The 17,783-nt window shown below is 40.7% G+C and overlaps 1 protein-coding gene across 1 annotated transcript in view; it reads right to left on the bottom strand.

The window, feature by feature from the left end:
- Positions 1-17,783, bottom strand: part of PREX1 (phosphatidylinositol-3,4,5-trisphosphate dependent Rac exchange factor 1) — a 203,145-nt gene that overhangs the window by 31,445 nt on the left and 153,917 nt on the right. Inside the window, exons 18-22 of the mRNA XM_067554278.1 lie at positions 11,814-11,906; positions 7,464-7,612; positions 4,565-4,650; positions 1,274-1,410; positions 407-578 (exon numbers count right to left, since the gene is read on the bottom strand). Coding sequence (XP_067410379.1) covers positions 407-578; positions 1,274-1,410; positions 4,565-4,650; positions 7,464-7,612; positions 11,814-11,906 — 637 coding nt within the window. The remainder of the gene's footprint in view (positions 1-406; positions 579-1,273; positions 1,411-4,564; positions 4,651-7,463; positions 7,613-11,813; positions 11,907-17,783) is intronic.

The raw sequence follows: 17,783 nt of genomic DNA, 5'->3' as shown, positions 1-17,783 counted from the left end.
TACAAAGCAGACATACAGAAAAGAGGGGTTTTTCTGCCTACCTAGCTTTGTGATATTGGTACTTATAGAGATTCCCTAGGTGTCAGCAAGAAACAGGCATCTGAAACCCCACAATTAACTAATGCTGTCTCTTCTGTTCAGAGCAGGGGACATTCCTCTCTGTTGAGCCACAACTGCAAGATGTCTATGTTACATCCAAATTTCATGTTCCTCCTAAATAAACTGGAGCATGACAATATTTTGCCTGAGAAGCTACAGCTTGTTACGCATTTTGCTAGAAGGAGAGATTTTCTACAGCAATAATTACATTTGACGTTTCCACCGCCCCTTTCCTCCTGAGTAATCAGAAAGTGCCTCACTTGCCTGCATTTCCTTCCTTCATAAAACTGGGTGGGTTTTCCTTTACCTGCTTCCTGCTGACTTTTATGAAGGGGATCCAGTTCTCCATTTCCTTCCACTGAGAGGTGTCCTTTGCTTGACTCAAGATGGCTGCCATTTAGGTCTGCATTGAATGTTGACTGCTGAGCTCTATCCTCTTCAGCATCTTCGTGTGTTCGGTACACCCACTGGTACAACCCCTTTCAAAAGAACAGAAATATTATGAAGAGCTGCCTCAACCAATCAGGGATATGCTTGGTTTTTCACACTCTCGTCTTACGTTGATTTTAAGCCTTTCTGGTGATGCAGCAAAATACTGTGAAACATTTTTGTCCTCTAGCAGTCCACGTGTATGTGTCATGTATATGAGGGCTGAGTTTAGTCTACTGGCAACTCGAACCTTGTTGCAACCATAACCTAAGAATTAATAACCTAGATACAAACACCTGAACATTCTGAGGAAAGGATACAAACCTGGATGTAGATGTGAATTTTGCAGTTGATCCCTATCTCCAAAGTGGGCTCAAGTAGAATCCAGATCCAATCCTTCCCCCTGAACTTTAGGTGTATGAAATATGGATCTGGATTTAACTTTTGTAGCTAAAACCCACCTTTGCTATTAGCTTGGAAGCAATCTGTAGAAGTCTATAGACTGGAATACTTGTGATTCACAGACATTTTACAACTAGGGGGTAAATTTTACTCTGGGTTTCACCCTAAGCATCTTCATTAATTACAGCAGGGTCCCATTGGGGCAGGCGGATAAGTCAAAGCATGTTTTCTAAGGTTGCTTTTAAATCTTTAAGGAACATGTTTGTATAAGGCCATTATATTATTTTTTCTCCCTCAAAACATTATGTTAAGTTCCATCCAGGTCTCAGATCTGTGTACTCACCAGTGATTCTTGCTGTCTGTGCCGATATGCTGTAAAGTGCTCCAGAACTTCCGTATAATTTTCATTCATCATATTATTCCCATTAACTTTCAAAATACATTGCCCTGAGTGGAGCCCCACAGCTGCAGCTTTAGAGCCTGAAACAGAGTCAGACCAAAAGGGGAGTTCAAACAGCACAGCAACAATGGAGGAAACTAAGAGAACAGAGGGAGTGAAAAGCATTTTGGGCTGAGATGAGTGAGGAGGCAGGATATTTGGGAGCAATCTCGTGGTTTTTCCTGGGTTTGGTGAAAAATCTCTGGAAGAGCTTTGTTATAGCAGTTGAATGTTGTATATACATTGCATCTCACCCATAACACTGGAAACAACAGAGCCTTTCTTTTGGGCCCTCAGTGCATACGCTATACCATCGTACCTTATGTATAAGATGGGGTGGTAAATTACACTCTGGTAAGTGGCCCAGGATTAGGAGAACAGAAAGATAGGTTAGAGTCCCCTGCCTTCACTCACACATCCAGCCCAGTGTCTAGCTTGATTCTAGAGGGAGATTAGGTTGGCACAAAGTATACATTGAAGGGCGAGACTGGAGTGTTACACACTGGAAAAGTCCTACAGAATTTCACTGGAGTGATTCCTGATTTACACTATTGTGAGAGAAGATTCAGGCCCTTTGTGTCTGCCTGAGACACAGTGAGCCACAGCTAATATGTTAAGACTTGTAGGATATGTCTATTCTGCAATAAAACACCCACAAGAGAGGGAGGGTCCCAGAGCCTGGTCTCTAGCTCAAGCCTGAACATCCAGGCCACAATTAAACAGCCTCCCCAGCCCTGAGTCAGCAGACACGGACAGCAGCGGGTGTGTAATTACAGTGTAGAGTCCCTGTTTGGACAAGCCTGTTTACCAACTTTCAGTGCTCTACAGTGAAAGCAGAATATATACTAAAGCCATGAATTAGTACAAAGTAAATATTGATGTTACAATGCATGAATGGGTTGGTTACTTTATGCAGATTTTCTGTCCAACATGATATTTTATCAGCTGTACTGAAACTGGGACTTTCAATATTATTTTGCAAATTGTAAGAATTTCACTATTTCCCCCCTTACTGATCACTTCACATTGGTAGTTTTAGGCAGGTGTTATCAAACCAGGTTTTCATAATAAAAATTACAGAAAGGCAGCAAGTATGTAACAGCTGTTTCATGTACTCTATACACCTTGGATAACTGTCTAAAGCAATTCATTCTAAAATTACAGATGATTCCAGACAGCTACAAGAAGCTCCATCTAACTAATGCATGTGGACTTATAAGGTATGATTCTCCTCTGGCCTGAGGGGAGTTCATCCTGATTTATATTCTTGATTCCAAGTCCTCAGAAATCATGGAAAATCTGCTATTCACTACAGTGAGCTTCGAATCAGGTCCTAGTTAAGTGTGGGAATCTGGCCCATCTAGCAATGTAGAGTTCTTCTCTCTCTGACTGAAAGGCAATTATCTTTTTTTTTTTATTTTAAGGACCACTTTTAAATCAACATGAATTTAAGGTTTACCACTTCACATAACAGCAGGTTTAAAACAAACAAACGGAAGTATCTCTTCACACAACACACAGTCAACCTGTGGAACTCATTGCCAGGGGATGTTGTGAAGGCCAAAAGTATAACTGGGTTCAAAAAAGAATTAGATCAGTTCATGGAAGATAGGTCCATCAGTGGCTATTAGCCAAGATGCTCAGGGACGCAACCCCATGCTCTGGGTGTCTCTAAACCTCCAAATGCCACAAGCCGGGACTGGATGACAGGGGATGGATCACTTAATAATTGCCCGGGTCTGCTCATTCCCTCTTAAGCATCTGGCATTGGCCACTGTTGGAAGACAGGATACTGGGTTAGATGGACAATTGGTTTGATGCAGTAGGCTGTCCTATGTTCTCATATATACCTGGATACAATCACTGCAGAAAGCTAGTGAAATTCCTAGGAGGGAAACTTATCTTTTGGGAATCTTTGTCTGTCTTTTCTTTCTAGTCTTAACTGGCTAAGATGTTATTTAAATTTGCATAACTATACCGTTTGCAGCCTGTTGCACATTAATTGAAAGAAGCTGAATATTTCCGCATTAGGCAATTTGCCAGAGTCTAGCAACAGGATTTTAAAGTCAGTTACACCAGCATAAATGCAGAATAATTTAACCAACTTGAACAGATTTACACCAATGAAATTTAGATCAGAATTTAGCCCTTACGAGTCTACATTTAAAGTCATAATTACTTTTTAAGCTCAATTATCTAAGATGCAAACTATTTTAGTCAGTGTAATTAGTCTCTCTTCTAATAAAGGATTCAGAATTGAAAACTTTCTAGCAAGCACATTAAGGAAATGCTTTAGCACTTTGTTTTAAAAATTATATTTTGTGCTTGTTTGAAGGTATGTAACAAAAAGGTGTCTTGAAGAAGGATGCTGTTGCCTGCATATGGAATGATAAGTCTTTGTATTCCTTCTAAATGCTGACATTATATATTTGTACACACACACAATCCTACAGAAGGAAGCAAGCTGTATACAGCTGAAAGGTCTTGCTCCCTACAACTGCCAAAAATAAAGGTAAAAGCAGTGCTTCATTTGTGGATCATTTCAGATTTCAGTCCCAGCACTAATGAATATCTCTGTGTCGTCATATACTTTTTTCATTTAAAAGAACCAAAGGACCCAATTCTCCTCTTGCTCATGCTAGTGTAAATTAGGAGTAACTCCATTAAAGCCAATGACATTACAGCAGTACAAACAGCATCCCCAAACCTGATATAATGCATTGCAAAGTTCATGAACATTGGAGTGATGATCCATCCACCTGAGAACACAGGAGTCATTCCTACTGTACTTTCTCAAGTGCTTTATCCAGCCTGCAATGGCTCAAGTGTTGATGCTTTCTCAACATCCCTTCCATAGTTCAATAACACATTTCTCCTGGGATTGAGCCAAGTCACTTCTTGCCTCCTGTAGGTGGGACAAGCCACCCAATACCTAGCTTTAATAGTGAAGGAATACTTGGACTGAACTCAGATTGTAAACTCTTTGAAAAAGGGACTGTCTTTTTGCTCTGTGTTTGTACAGCATCTAGCACAACAGGGTCCTGATCTAAGACTGGGGCTCCTAGACACTTCTACAGAGTTTTTTAGGACCTAGGGAAACAATGTAATGTGGCACTTGTTCTGTCATAGAACTGTATTTGGCTGTTTGTATTTCAGTATTTCAAGCCATAGCTACATCACACTCCCCTTGCTTACCTCTCCCCACAGCACGGACATACGGTGGTGCTGCTCCCCGTATCTGAAAGCACAGAGCTTCGTGACAATCTGGGATTTTTATAATCCTGCAGAAAACATGAAAGAGAGAAAGCAGCATGTCAAATTAGACTGCTAGAACCATGTGTGCTGCTATCAATTCTTGTGTATGACCATATCTCTGGCGTTCACATGTGTATTTTGGGCTGAATAAAATACCTAGATTGTTTGCAAACAGCTTTAAATATACCCTAACGGTTTATCAGAGATGAGTTAACCCAATGCAGTAGCTGTGTCCTTGTCACATAGCAATAACTTATTTTACCACCTCAACAGCCTTTCTGTCAGGTAGTATTTTGACCTTTATTATATTTTAAGGTGGATTAGGGCTGGATTGACAGCCCTGGAGAATGAAGATATCTTCCAAGTATCCACAGAACTAGTACAGCATAGGCAGCATCAGTGCAAGCTGCCTCCACACTGCCCGACTTGGAAGGGATCTTCTCTAAAGCCGAAGGGATAGATCAGCTGGCAAGCCCATTCATTTGTTAACCTCTTTATGATGGTGACAACAGAGTTCACAATCAGTGCCAACGGAAGCAGTGGATTGAGACCCACCAGCTCACACAGCAGGCCACCAAACAGTCCTCTGGTGGTAACAACTTTTGACCTTGAACTGGATTTGAATCAGTAACCTTGTGGTAATATGCACCGCATGCAATAATGAGGCCTGTGACAAACCATCTAAACTTTATATGCAGGACCAAGTTATTTTGCAACTGATTAGGCCAATTCTAGGTGTGTGTGCTTTATGGGACCTGAATGGAGTACAATATAACCCCCTCTAGTCTGTGTTTCTTGCTGGGCTTGTCTATATGGAGTAAGCGCATGGCAAGCTGGAATGTAAACCTACAGCAATTTAGCATGCTGAGCACTAACTGTTTGAAACAACAGTAGGCCAAAGGGCACTGCGGAACTTGTAGCGCACAGTGGTAGGGTTCGCATGGCCAATTAATGCATGGCACGCTACAGCACTGTAGATTTACTTCTCAGCTTGCTGTTCATTAACTCTCCATATGGACATGCCATGTATTAAAGCGACAGTAAAAGTAAAGAAGAAACAAACAATAAACCACAGAGTAGTGAAGCTCCCACGAGCACAGAATTGACTTGTCACTAAGTAGTTTTGCAGATTGTGTTTCTGTCTGGAATGTCATCACAGTCTGTGCACATCAAAAACTAAAGACAGCTGCAGCACACGTCTGACTGCAGAGCGTAGGAAAACTGAACATATGGTGGGTCAGCCCCCCCCCCCCCCCCCCCCCCCCGGCCCAGAGACAGACTCAAAAGCCAGGTCTAATGAAAACTACAGCTAAGAACTGTGTGGAGAGGGAGCCCACAGGACATACCATAACTCCTGTTATTCTCAATTCAAAGGAACAAATTCCGCTGTGGTTTTCCTATGAGCCAGATACTCTCAGGTCTTGCTGGCTCGCATCCCAGTTGCTCAGAATGAAGTTGCAGGTTGTATACCCCAGCAAACAGGACTGAACAAAGCCAGATGGCATTATCAATACAGACTCCAAAACTTAGCTGGACTGAAATCCAGCCTGGATTCTGTGGCAGTCTGCTCTGGGAGATGGGAAATTCTGCCATGCTAATTAAAAATTGGTGTTTTTCAGTGTATTAAACTTGAAAAGGAATAATACAGTCAGCACAGAAACCTTATTTATTTATTTCTATATTAAATTCCATTTCCAGGATGACTTCAGTGCAGCTGTTCTGAATTTACATCAGCTGACGATTTGGCCAATTGTTTTAAATGAAAGCTTAGATTCTGGACCATAATTCCATGCCGAGGGGTAGATTACATGGCAAAGTCTGTGGCTATGGAATCCAATAATACACGGGACCCTGATTCATTATGGTCCCTCTTTCACCAGGTATCTGACCCTATGCAGGAAGTTGGGGCCCAGCTGTGACTTATTAGCTACCTCCCAGCTGAAACTGATTAGCTAGGAGTCAGGTAAATAAACAATCAGCAAGTAGCTCAGCTGAGCTGGAAAGCTGCAGAGTGTAGGAAGGTTCCTGCAGGGAACCCTAGGGGTGGAGCAACAGGAAGTGGATTGGTTCCCGTGGCAGCCCTCGACTCCCAGGCAAACGGCGAAATGAGCTGCCAGGAGCAGGGAGGCTCTGGCAGGAAACCCCTGGGTCAGGAGAGGACAGGGCACAGGTTGTGGAAGATTCTCAGGCAGCTGAATATAGACGGGAATCTGCAGGGAATAGCTAACCCCTGCACAAGACCCTGTGTTGTGGGGGAAAGGATGATGGCTGTGGAAATTGAGTTATTAGTCTTTTGTGTAGACGAAATAAAGTTGGAGCCCTGAGAAGAAGAGCCTTACCCAAGATCTGGGTGTGGTATCAATTCTTTTTGGGCTGGGGAGAAAACTGAGATGGTTCAGAACTGAGATGGAAAGACCCATCCAACAAGAAGCAAAGTGATACAGTAGACTGAATTGCTTTATCTTAGGCAGAGACCTGTTGCTGAGAAGCTTTCTGCTGCTGCTGAAGTTATATTCCTTGTAACTCAATTTCATTTGTACACAGGAGGACAAAGAGTTAACTCTGATGAACAAAGGATATTACACATCTACTTTAAGAGATGTAAGCATCATTAACAAGCTTAATTCATGACTTCCACATCTATTTTAACAACTATATTTTACTATAATAGTTATGAGCACAATTCACAACATCTATATCTATTTAACAGCTATATTTGTTCTCACATTGAACTGCAGCTTCAGATGGGTAAAGCATTTATGTAATTACCACAGCAAAAGTCAGTAAAAAAGGTTACGTCTCTGGATAACCTTTTATGTCCATCCCTCTGGGCACTTACTCTTTAGGCTTGGTGGACACAAGAAGTCTAAGTGGCCTCCGAGAGCAGAAAGATTGGTTTAAGATTGTCTCCACTTCTTGAAATGGACGCAGGAATACCAGGTCCTCGTTAATGGAGTAGATCTTCTTTCCAACCTGCAGGCTGGCCATCTGCAAACGAAACACCAACAGCACACAAAGCTTTAGGGCATTTGAAAAGCCTATGAGAGTTCAGAAAGCTAGGAGTGTTGGCTATTGTAATACTCGCTTACAGAGTCACAGAGATTTATGAGGACACTGCAAGTATCAACTCCAATACACACAGACAACTGAACGTCCTGCCAACTCCCCAGGTCAGAACAATAGCACGACAACATACAAGACAACAACTTAACATAAGATATGGATACAGCGCCATCTATTGCTGGAGGTGCTGTCTATACTAAACATTGCAATATCCAGGTGTGGATTGATAGCTTCAACTACTCCTTGGTTACTACTGGTTACTACTACTACTACTACTACTACTGGTTAAGCTACTAAGCTTATTGATGTCCAGAAGATATACATGAAGTTTGTCTTTTTCTTTCCTCAGGTCACCAAATCATTTGTCAGTTACATTTAGAGACCCTATCACTGTCCACAACTAATAACACAATGTGTCTCCAACAACAGTAACATGCAGTAATAGGGGATACCAAGAATACACTTACTTCCTAAGACTTTGCATTTCTATGGAACTTTCTGTTGGAGGATCTCAGACTGACCCTCACTAACCCTTCTGAGATAGGGAAATATTGCTATCCACGGTTTACAGCTGGGGAAACTGAGGCACGAGCCCAACATTTTCAAATCATTTTCAATTTTCAAATGACTGAATCTAAGCATGTAATCTATAGTTAGCCACCTAAATAAATGCAGCCTGTTTTAAGTGGTCCGGAAACTCTGCCATGGATTTCAAAAGAGATTTGATTGCTCAACTCTGAAAATCAGGTCATTTCTATTAAGGTGCCGAACTTCAGTCTCCCCACATTTGAAACTTTTGTTCTTACTGACTTGACCACGGTCACATAGTAAGTCAGAGGCAGAACAAGGAACAGAACACAGAACTCCTGTTCTAACTATTAGATAATAATAACCGTTAACAATTCACTTACTGATCTACCCACAGATCAGCTCCTTTTAGAATAAGTGAGATAAACTGAGCATCACCAAATCCACAATTGCCTTAATGAAGTTAAAGAAAAACAAAATGCTATAGGCCCAGTTTAGCACTCAGCTCCCAGGTTATGAGTACCTCCCACTGATTTTAATATCTATTTTGTTCCATATCTTCTCAGCCTGAAAATATAATTGAAGCTGATGAGGTAATGCTTTTGAACTCAGCCAGTTAACGATTTCCAGCATCTGAAAATGGTTTTTCTCTCTTACGCAAAATCAAAGCAGAATTTCTCTTCATGTTTGTTCCCAGGTGCCACATCATAGTGCCAGTTTAATTGGGGATGTGGAACTGAAGTGGAGGCCTTGGGAAGCAGAGGGGATTTTAATGGGTTGCTGTTGTCAGCTTAAGTTTACAGTATCTTTTTTCCAGAAGTTGGGCTCTATAAGACATTAGCTATGCTGCCCTGACCACAAGCCCTTTGATGTTCTATTTGGAATCTACAGACAGTTTCGCTGACTTACAATAAAGGAGGTATACACATTACTTCACAACTGCATCTCCAGGTGTGAAACTTTACCTATGGTATGAGGGAAGTTGGAAGTCCAGATTTGTTTTAGTCTATGAATGGTTTGGCTCATTTTAAATTTGCACTGAAGTTTTGGAAATTAGAGCTCAGTTTACAGTCCAATGCCCCTTGATTTTTATTTTTTTTTAATTAGAATTTAGGAAATACAAATGTTTGGTTTTGTTGATTTCATCCCAGAAATAATAGAGCTAGTGCATCCCATTACCTACTAAAATATGTTTTCTCATCCAAATCAAAATTATTAAATGGAGAAACCATCAAATGTCTCTATATTTCTTGCACCTTCTGTTCATAACATCCCCTTAGAAATCTGTAAATGGCATTTCATTCCCCTCTTCTCTTTTATCTTTCCATCTGGCAAATCTTGATACAGCCTAAATCTCCACCTGCCCCCAGTTTCTAACACAGCTGAAATGAACATGACTCTTTTTATCCCCTTCATGACTGGTGCAGCATCGTTATCAACTATGAGAGTTCTGTGAATAAAGTTAGGAGGATAGATTTTTTAAATATTTTGATTTATAGTTAAATGGAAAAGTTTGTGTCACTAGTAGGTACTTATACTGACAAGTCTGCAAGAGGAGATTGATGAGTTAGAAAAATAAACTAAGTTCTGATTTTCAGAATTATGCCTATGCATTTAATGTGTGCAGTTACCTCAAATCTAGGCATAACTGTAGTAATTCTAAACGACTACTTGAAATTTCTAATTGTCTATTTATACACATTATAGACCAATTAGGACAAATAATCATGGTAAATCCATGTACGAATTAGGTGCAAAGTTTCATGCCAAACTGAACAAACTAGGAAAAGATATTCTTTCTATGGATAATAACAATTCAGGCAGATTAAAATTTGGTATCATGTCTCTTTAAGAGCACAAGTCACAACATCTATATCTATTTAACAGCTATATTTGTTCTCACACTGAACTGCAGCTTCAGATGGGTAAAGCGTTTATGTAATTACCACAGCAAAAGTCAGTAAAAAAGGTTACATCTCTGGATAACCTTTTATGTCCATCCCTCTGGGCACTTACTCTTTAGGCTTGGTGGACACAAGAAGTCTAAGTGGCCTCCGAGAGCAGAAAGATTGGTTTAAGATTGTCTCCACTTCTTGAAATGGACGCAGGAATACCAGGTCCTCGTTGATGGAGTTATTCCAGATTCTCACTAGTATACCTGAAATCCTAACCTGGCCTAATGACTGATGACCCCAATGAAATCCAGTGAACTGTGGTTGGGCACAATGAAGTGAAACTCCTTGCCCTGGTTTTGTCTCTGGAGTGTTGAAGCAGGCAGAGGATTCCCAAATGGAATCATACAGCTGCTCAGCTGGCACCATATACTAGATAGAACCATATACTATATAGCTTTGTAATATCAAAAAACAATTACAAAGCCCAAGAATGTAATGAAACGCATTGCTGCTAAGCTTCAAATTGTGGTGAATTGAGCTGATAGCTTCCCACTTTAGTGAGATCTTGATTTGGTTCCTTTGCACTGCAACATTTTAAAGCCAAGTTGAAAAGATGGTCACAGCTTGTTTGTCTTGGAAGGTCAAGAAAAAGATTCCTTAGAAAACTGTGTGCTTCTGTTGTCTCAAAACACAAACAGATTTTCAATGCAGAATGTTCTACAGGCAGCTGGCCAAAGAAATGACTGTGGAATTATCTGTCAGGCAATGGTTTACTCCAGAGGTCTGTATTAATAAAATAGTTGGCCAATTTATGTCGATTTGAGTATGAAGTAAGGCATGGGCCCAGCTTTGCTGATGACCACAAAACAAGGGAGAATAAGGAATAACAAGATCATTTAATTCTAATATTAAACTGCATCTTAAAGTTCCTATCTGAGGTTCTCTCGACATGTCAAAAATTAATCTGCTTGCTTCCTTTCCTTGGATCATTAAGGAAGCATAGTAGTACACTCTATAGTAGTACACCAGAGTAGTACACTCCAAGCAACCTGCAGGACAGTCCGGAAGGATAGCCCAAGGATAAAGGTGCTAGGCTCAGATTTCGGAAATTAGAGTTCCAGTCCCTGCTCTCCCACAAGCTTCCTGTGTGACACTGGGCAAGTCTCTCCCTGCCTCGGTTCTGCAAAATGGAGATATTAGCACTTTCTTACCTCGGGGGGGAGATTGTAAGAATAAATAGGTTAAAAGGTTGTGTGGTGCTCAGATGCTATGGTAATGAGAGCTATAGAAGTACCTCAAATAGATAGATACGTTCATATACGTTAGAACCCAATAAAGCTGATTAATGCTTTTAGGAAACACCAACGACCATGGAACAATTCAGTTTATATATGGGTGAAAAAACGTCATTCAAACGTGCCCCACTCTGTAAATCCAACTACTGTCTCCCTGCTCTTAGCTTTGCATCTCCTGACGCTGCCCAAGATTTGCTATCATCACAAAAAGGAGCAGTCTGTTGTCTTATCACTTAATAAAAATGTTCAACAAGACTGTTTTATGCAAGCAGCCAAAAATGTATCAATTTACAGAGGCAGTTTATTATCAGAGGAATTGCAGAAGATCCCCGATTTCCTACTGGCTGCCACTAAAACAAAACAGGCTTATAAAAAGAGGAAATGCTTTTAATGGTCAGAAGGTCTCACCTCTGCATAAGACCCACGCTGAACAGACTTGACCACAATGGCTTTGTTCTTTTCTTCAATGTCAAACCCGTAGTCGTCCTCTCCTGGTAAGATCTTAAAAACAAAAAGAGCACAGGATAATGTTGTACAGATATGGAAGTGTGTTTTGGAAGAACTGGCAAGCTAAAAGGGTACAGATGAGTTATGGGTCTTTTCACTTCTTAAGTCACTGTGGTCATAGATTCATAGATCTGAAAGCCGGAATGGACAATTAGATCATCTAGTCTGATCTCTTGCATAACACAGACCATAAAATTGTATCCAATTACTCCAGTATTGAGCTTAATAACTTGTGTTTGGCTAAAACATACCTTCCAGAAAGCCATTCAGTCTTTATTTGAAGGCTTTAAGAGATGGAGAATCCATCATTTCCCTTGGTAGCATGTTCCAAAGGTTAATCACCTTGACTGTTAATAATGTGTACTTTATTTCTGATTTGATTGTGTCTGGCCTTAATTTATAGCCATTTATGCTTGTTATGCCTTTCTCTGCTAGATTAAATAAATTGTTAATATTTTCTCCCTCTGAAAGTACTTGTAGACCATAATCAAGTCACTTTTTGATCTTCCTTTGGGCAAGCTAAACAGTTCTGAATATGTCCTCTGTGTTCAGTACTAGTGATCAAAATATGGTACCATATGATTGCTGTCTGGCCGTCTATGTCAGATGAGGTGGTGGTCTTAGCCCTATTAGTTCTCCACATTGCATAAATCAGTATCATGATAGATGGTCCTGCTAGCAATTTCATCAGAGGTTAAGTCCTGAATGAGTCATGGAGAGAGAACTATTTCTGACCCCTAGAGTTCCTCCTTCCAGGTCAGGGGAGAACCTGGTCAGGGGAGAATATCAGCATGACAGAGTGAGGGAAATTTGCACAGCTGTTGCCCATTCTCTACCTATTCTGGTAGGCAGAGGTTTGCAATCTTCAGGGCTGTCAATCTGGCACTTTTTCCCTGCACTGAAGTCACTTGATCAGCCTTGGAAATCATTTTGGAAAATTTACTAGCCAGGCACAAAACCTACTCACCCACCCATTTTACTTGATGATTGATTATAAAGAAAGAACTACGGGTAATTCACGTGCCTGCTTAAAAACAAAATAAAAGTCTTGTCTGAGGCAAATCGGCTGGTAGAGTTTTGTTAAAGTGATTTCAGTCTCTAATTGTAATGAGTTCCAGCAAAGAAGCATCATGCATTTTAGTGAACTTAACACAAGTAACAAACATCTAATAAATCAGAAGATTAAAAGAAAAACTGCCTATAATCTAACACATGCCACTATGAGAGGAAAATTATAGAAGATTACTCCCTTGATCCTTCCGACTTCTACACTGCTGAAAAACACTAGTTTTTTTCTATTACAGTCAATGCCATTAACTTATGAACTTCCTCCTGTTAGTTGTTCATCACAGCAGAAGAATACAAAAATAGAACCTTCCTTCCCCATAGAAGCCAAAATCTGCAGGTGCAACTCACTACTCTAGGACACCTGCAAGGGGGGAAAAAAAACATCTGTTCAGGAGATGTTCAGATTAAGAGGAAGACACCAAGGGAGGAAGATTCAGTGGAAAATCTACAGTGCCTGGTTCCATCTAACAAAATGCTTTGAGAACAACGCTATTCAAGCATGTTCAGTACAAAGAGTTCCTTAGAAAATGAGCATGGTGCTAGTTAGGTTTTGGCTGTGCACTGTTACAAGTTTCAGCCCAAACACTGAGTGTACTTTATTGCTTCAAGTTTGGGATTCAATTGAAAACTTCTACGGCAGCTCTCCCATTCGACTTGTCATTTTCCTTGCGGAGAAGCTGTGCAGTTCCTCTCCTTGTTGGAGAAATCTGTTCAGGGCTACATTTTCAAAGCACCAAGTGGGGAGTTAGCCTTAAAATTCCCATTTATTGTGGGGAGTCAGAAAGCTAAAGCCAAATGCAGTGTTAGCCTTTCAGGATAAAAATCAACCAACAGCACTGAGGCAAGTTACTGGGGAACAGTGGTAATTTAAGATAGCTCTATTGGAAATAACAATAACTCCCTGGTTCTTGTATTCCCCGATAACATGGTAAAGTTTATCACTGTGTATGACCTGTGACCACTACTCTGAACAAAAACTTGGGTGCTTCTGAACATTTACATTTACATGACAAGACCATACTCAGCTTTCTGACAGCTGTGGATGGTAAAACCAAATGACCTAGTATCTCAAACATTCAGATTTGTCTACTCAGCGAGCAGCGGCCTTGTGCTAGAGTGCTAAAAACAAACTGTGGAGATGGGGATGAGTGCTAGAGTGCTAAAAACAGCTGTGGAGATGCCTTAGAGAGGGGTTGGTTTCAGAGCCCAAACTGCAATGTCTACACAGCTATTTTTGCACTATAGCCCAAGTCCATTGACCTAGGCTCTGAGACACTGCTGCGAGCTGCTGCTTGCTGTGTAGATGTACACAGGGACTTGATTTGCAAAACCTGAAAAGCCAAGGGCTACACACAACTGCATGCCTAGTTTATGTGCAAATGCCATGATTGCACATGGAAATCTCTTTCATGTGCGGTCATTTCTAATGACCTGCCTGCCCTTCTCAGTGCTAAAACTGAGAGCAAACAAAATTGTTAGGGGTGGGGGGAAATCCACATTTAAAAGTTTACAATGAAAGTGATGGTGATGAAACTAATAGTCCTACATTTCAATGCCACTTTTCAAGCCAAAGAAACCCAAAGCCATTTTATAAACATTTATACAACCTATAGTGAGTGTTCGCTTCATCTGCTGCTGTGCAACACTTTGAGAAAGCCATGATGCATTTTCCAAATAGTGAAATAGTAATATCTTGCATTTCACTACAGTACAACCTTTCTTCCCAAAGCAATTAAGAGTCTTTCCATATACAGGAATCACTTCTGTCACCCCTGAAATGCAGCCACTTTGAGGGTATCAAACAGCAGCTGTTTAATATTGAACAGCAACATCACACAACTATACAGTACAGGATGTAAAGAAGAATATTCAATTGAAATTGCAGGGGATGTTTAGACAAGCAGAACATCCTCAAATAGAATTTAGCCAGGACAAAGGGAGAAGAAATATCCTAAAAATAGCCCATTATATTGTATCTATCCCGTCTGCTTTGTTTGCAACAAGTGAGACATGAGTTCCAGCACTTGTATTACTATTTATTAGTGACGGAATGCTCTCCCTAGAACAGTCCATCAAAACAGTTATATTGTTCTTTGTTTCTCTAGTACAAACTATAGTCTGCAGAGCCCTTGCTAGTAGTCCATGCTGAGCAGGCTGGGCACTTGATGCTGGCTCCTCTTTCATTCCTCCCAGCTAAATCCGATTAAAAGGCAGCTAAAAATACTTAATTAAATATTATATATTTATGCCACTTTTCCATGTAAGTATTGTTGTAATGAACAGCCAAGTCATCTGACTATAAATAGGTGGAGCAATGTCCATGATACAATGTCTATTAAAAGATGGTCCAGGCTCTGAAAAAATGTAGAACCTCCACTTAATGTAATCCATATAATAGACAGATATGGGGGACTGTGTCTTTAAGGCCTGAACTTCCCAGATAGAGAGGCGGGGCAGATGTATTTGTTGTAATGCATAGCCAGTTAGAACCGGACACAGAATAAAACAGTGCTCTTACAAGCACCTCAAGCTCTCAGTGATCAGTGAACACCACAGATATGACCATCAGAGCACAATAATAAGACCATCTGTTCAGTCAGGCTTTTTCCTTAAGAGGGGATTGTGGGAGAGGTTGTGTTCACAGTTCAACTCTGTCTTTTCACTTTGATACTGATCAGTGGATTTTGTGGTGTTAAAAGAACATGGTGCATTTGTTAAAACAAATTAAATGAAATAAATAGCTCTAATCCAGTGTCTGGGCAAACAGCTAGTGTTGGCCAAATAAGCAATTAAGTTCTAATATATCTTTAGACCATGACCCTTAAATGCATGGCTCTTGGTGGAAGGGAAGATGGCTATTTGGGGTATGACAGAGAGGCAGAAGGTACAAGCTTTAAGCTAAGGAGAATCTTAGTCATTAATGGTCAGTTTCTGTCCTCAGAGTTCCATGGACCGCTCCCCACTGGACTATAAGGGATCTGTGTGCCCCTATGGACCAGCTGAACTTGGCCACAAGCCAACGTGAAAAATGTTGACAACACAGATTGAGATGATTCCGTGAACACTGAACTATGTCCCTGCTGCAGTATGAAAGTGCCCAGTCATCTGGTAGGGGACTTTCCTTCAACACTGAGGATTGTCAGTGGCCTGGACATCAGGTCACAGTATGGTCTGTCTGAATAAACAGTAACACCAAATGGATAACTTGTGGCTTCCTTTATTCCAAATTAACTTCTATTTCAGCCATCTTCTGAACACAAACACATGGGCTAAACTGGTGTTGGGAGGGAAGCAGTGGTTATATCTGCTGTTCTCCTCACATACTTTCTAGTTGCCAGCTGATCGCAGCTATGCAGTCAGAAGGCTTGGAAGCACACACAAGGCTGAAGATTTCTCCCCTCTGTTCTGCTGTGTTTTCGCTTCAGCTCAGTTTCCTCAATGCAAATCCCTTTTATTGAGACTTTCTTCCAGTTTTCAGAATTTGGCCCAATAACTGTATTTTTAGGTGTTCGTTCCTCAGATGTATTAATTTTAAGCCAGGGTGTGCTCCTTGCATCCACACTGACCTAAGTGTGTGGTCTTAAATTCAATCCCCCTAAGTACACACATCAGTAAACTTGATTGCATGGATGTTTATGGAAATCCAACTCAACAGACGGTTGAACATGGTCGAAGGGAATTAGTTGAAAACTTCAAACACACACTAGCAGGGAAAATGTTTGCAGCATGAACCCAACTCTGCTATAAGCTTTGCCAAAGAAGCCGTGAGCCACTAAAGTCTTTGGTGGTACATTTCGCCAATCACTAAACAAACACAGCAAAAACCAAGATCCTTTTGCTCCATGACCTCCAGACTGGTGTGACCAACTGGCCCGATTTCATAGGGACACTCCCAATATTTGGGCCTTTTTCTTATATTACCCATTACCTCCCACCCCCCATCCCAGTTTTTCTCACTTGCTATCTGGTCACCCTACTCCAGACTGACCTGAACATTCTGAATAAATTAACACTGGAAGATTTACAGTATAAAAAAGAGAGAGACTTCTTTTCACTTCAGTGTTTGCTGGGGTTTTTAATGGCCAAATCCACTCAAGAATACCCTTATCATGGCCTCTGGCTACACCTGGATGACAGATGTCTCTTGTTATTGACTTGCCAACCCAACTCCTTGGGAGTTCAGAGATCCCTCTGGGACAGACTCTCGTTAATGACTCTGTTCCTAAGGGAGTTTTTAATCAATGATTTTGAATGCTCATGCCTGAATAGACTTTGGTAGGTTAGACTAAAGAAAGGCAATGAGGCAGCCTCTCTTGCAGAAGCTGGGCAGAATGAGGTCATTTTATATTAGCACACGACACATGGATGATTCCACTGGAATGAGTAAAGAGTGAAGAGATTTTATTAGAGAGTGAGCAGGATTTTATCTTAATAATGCAAGTTACTATTTAAGCTCTGAATAAGGGAAATGTATTTTGCAGTGACATAGTTTTATCATCACATTTAAGGGGATTGCCTTTTTGATTGGACTGGCTCTTTTAAAATTGCAGTGAGACATGAATGCGTTATAATGCTACCTAATATCCACACCCTTGAGACCCTGGGATGGGAAGATGCTTCAGTATACAGATTAAATTCAAAGTATTATTAATTTATTATTATTATTATTATTATTTAGTGCTTTTCATCATCAAAGCCTCTTCTAAATATGACAGAGATAGCAGTCCCCCTGTGAGTTAGGGACATATTATTAAATAGCCTCATTTTGCAGATGGGAAAACTGAGGCACAGTGTGGTTAAGTG

The sequence above is a fragment of the Emydura macquarii genome, unplaced genomic scaffold (assembly GCF_026122565.2).
Source record: "Emydura macquarii macquarii isolate MOO-44397 ecotype Brisbane River unplaced genomic scaffold, CSIRO-AGI_Emac_v2 contig_1483, whole genome shotgun sequence".
NCBI classification, from domain to species: domain Eukaryota; kingdom Metazoa; phylum Chordata; order Testudines; family Chelidae; genus Emydura; species Emydura macquarii.
This window is presented reverse-complemented; position numbering and strand designations above follow the sequence as displayed.